At 34.4% G+C, this 2234-nt stretch overlaps 1 protein-coding gene across 1 annotated transcript; it reads right to left on the reverse strand.

The window, feature by feature from the left end:
* Positions 1-588: 588 nt before the first annotated feature.
* Positions 589-1008, reverse strand: LOC123906506 (calcium-binding protein CML24-like). Its single transcript, XM_045956431.1, has one exon. It carries the CDS (start codon positions 1006-1008, stop codon positions 589-591), a length of 420 nt encoding a protein of 139 aa, XP_045812387.1.
* Between the last annotated feature and the right edge of the window lie 1226 nt (positions 1009-2234).

Here is a 2234-nt window from a genome sequence, read left to right on the forward strand (position 1 = left end):
CCAAGAATCTCATATAAGCTATGACTATATACGGTTATTCCTATACTAGACTTTATCGAGTCATATTATAATTTATCTTATATTTTTCCAGAATTGCAATTGCACGACATAAAAACATTATATTAGAAAAATAAAATCATATTAAAAACGAATAATGCAGTTCGTGAAAATTCATCAGATATCATTGAATTAAACTAAGAATTCAGCTACATAGTAGTATATAGTTCTAAATTGCAATTGTTAATTCAACTATTCAAGATTATACTGCAAATATTTTGATATTGAAATTCTTAACAAATGCAACCGATATTAGAGTTGCGATGTTGTTTAAAAATCAATTAAAAGTTGAACTGCAATTTAGAACTATAATCGATCAGAATATGAACATTTAATCAGAAAACTAATCATCAACTTCTACTTCAGTCACTTACCTAAAATCAAACATAGCGTAGTAAAGATCAAAGAATGTACAGAAGATATTAACTACTTTTCGTGAAATTATCACCTAAAATTATCTTCTTAATCGCTAAACCCTAACAGTTTGAAAAAACGAAAACGTACGTTTTGTAACGGAATCGTTGATTCGATTCAGCGAGCCATCATCTTCTTGAACTCCTCAAAGTTCACGTGTCCATCACCGTCAACATCAACATTACTTATCATCTTCTTGCAATCACTGAGCGAGCAATTCTCACCGAGTTTCTTCAAAACAGCGTGCAATTCATCAGCAGAGATGAGACCGTTCTTATCAAGATCGTAGAGATTAAAAGCATCAAGAAGCTCATCGGAATTATCTTTTCCTGCATCGTTGAAGTGAAAATCGGCGAATTCCTTTAGATCAATGTAACCGTCGCCGTTTTGATCAATTTCATCCATCATGCGTTTCACTTCATCGGAAGAGGTTCTGGATCCGAGCGTGAGAAGCATTTCCTTCAACTCCGTTGAAGAGATTTTTTCGTCGCCGTTTGTGTCGAACTTGCTGAAGATCTTGCGCACTTCATCATCCATGGCGTAGTTGCTTTTTCTGAGAGTGGAAGCACTTTAGGGTTTTAGGTTTGGATTTTGTGTAACTTTTTTTCCCAAGAGAAAAGTGGAACGAGGGTATTTATACTGCGCCGTTTAATTTTCACGCGTTTTCTGGTGCAATGCGTAGTTATAGGAGAATTAGTTGCAACAATAAAGAATGGCGTGAGAGGGTTTGATTAAGTGCACTTGAGTGTATTGTAAGGAAAGGAATAGCGACGTGACGTTTCGATTTTAATACTAGAGGACTAGGACACGTGTCGATTTTCCATGTGATGAATTGCACGATAAGTTTATTATAGACCGGACCGGCCTAAACCGAAATTGATGGACTTAATATTGTTTGGATCAAACTATTAGAATAGTGAGATTTGACTTTGACTTGGATGGATAGGCTTTTATTTTATTTTTTTACAATGGAGCATAGAATTGAGGCCCTCTAGATAGTAGATACTTACCAAAATTCAGTGGCGGATCCAGGAATTTTAGATGGCGGGGGCTAAAAAATAGTGTCTATATTTTTTCCGATAACAAACAACCTGCATCATACATCATCAACGTGAAACTCAATACCATTTAATCCAATAATCTGTCATGTTTGAACCTCTTTTAGCTCATTCACAATTATAGTGACAAAAAAAAACTACACAATTATAGTGATGAAAAAAACTTAAAATACATAAAAGCTTAAATAAATTATAATTGTCCTTTACGAGGCTTCATATTTTAAAAATGTTTGATGGTTTTTTCAATATCAACATTATTGAATAGAAAGAAAAGTTGAAAAAAAAGAGATAATTTTTGGTGAGTGGTTAATGGGCCTAGTTATGGGTTTTTTTTTTTGGGTCAAGTAGCTTAATGACAAAACTCACACATTTTAAATTTGGAGAAACATGGAATCCGGGGTTCGAACCGCGGCTACTCCAATAATATCCCTGTTAGCTACCATTTGAGCTACACTAATGAGACAATAATGGGGGCTTAAATAAAATATATTACTACTATTAAAGGAATTTTTTTTTTGGGGGTGGGGGCTTGAGCCCCCATGGGCATATACATGCATCTGCCCCTGCCTAAACCGCTCACCACTAAATTAAACCTAGTAGCTTCATGGATCGACTTCTTTAAAGAGATGAGTCGTATAGTAATTCATTTTGGAGTATAAAATGAACAGTACATATTGTTACTATTTATGCTTCAAAAAAAATGTT

This window comes from Trifolium pratense, linkage group LG1, assembly GCF_020283565.1.
Source record: "Trifolium pratense cultivar HEN17-A07 linkage group LG1, ARS_RC_1.1, whole genome shotgun sequence".
NCBI classification, from domain to species: Eukaryota; Viridiplantae; Streptophyta; class Magnoliopsida; order Fabales; family Fabaceae; genus Trifolium; species Trifolium pratense.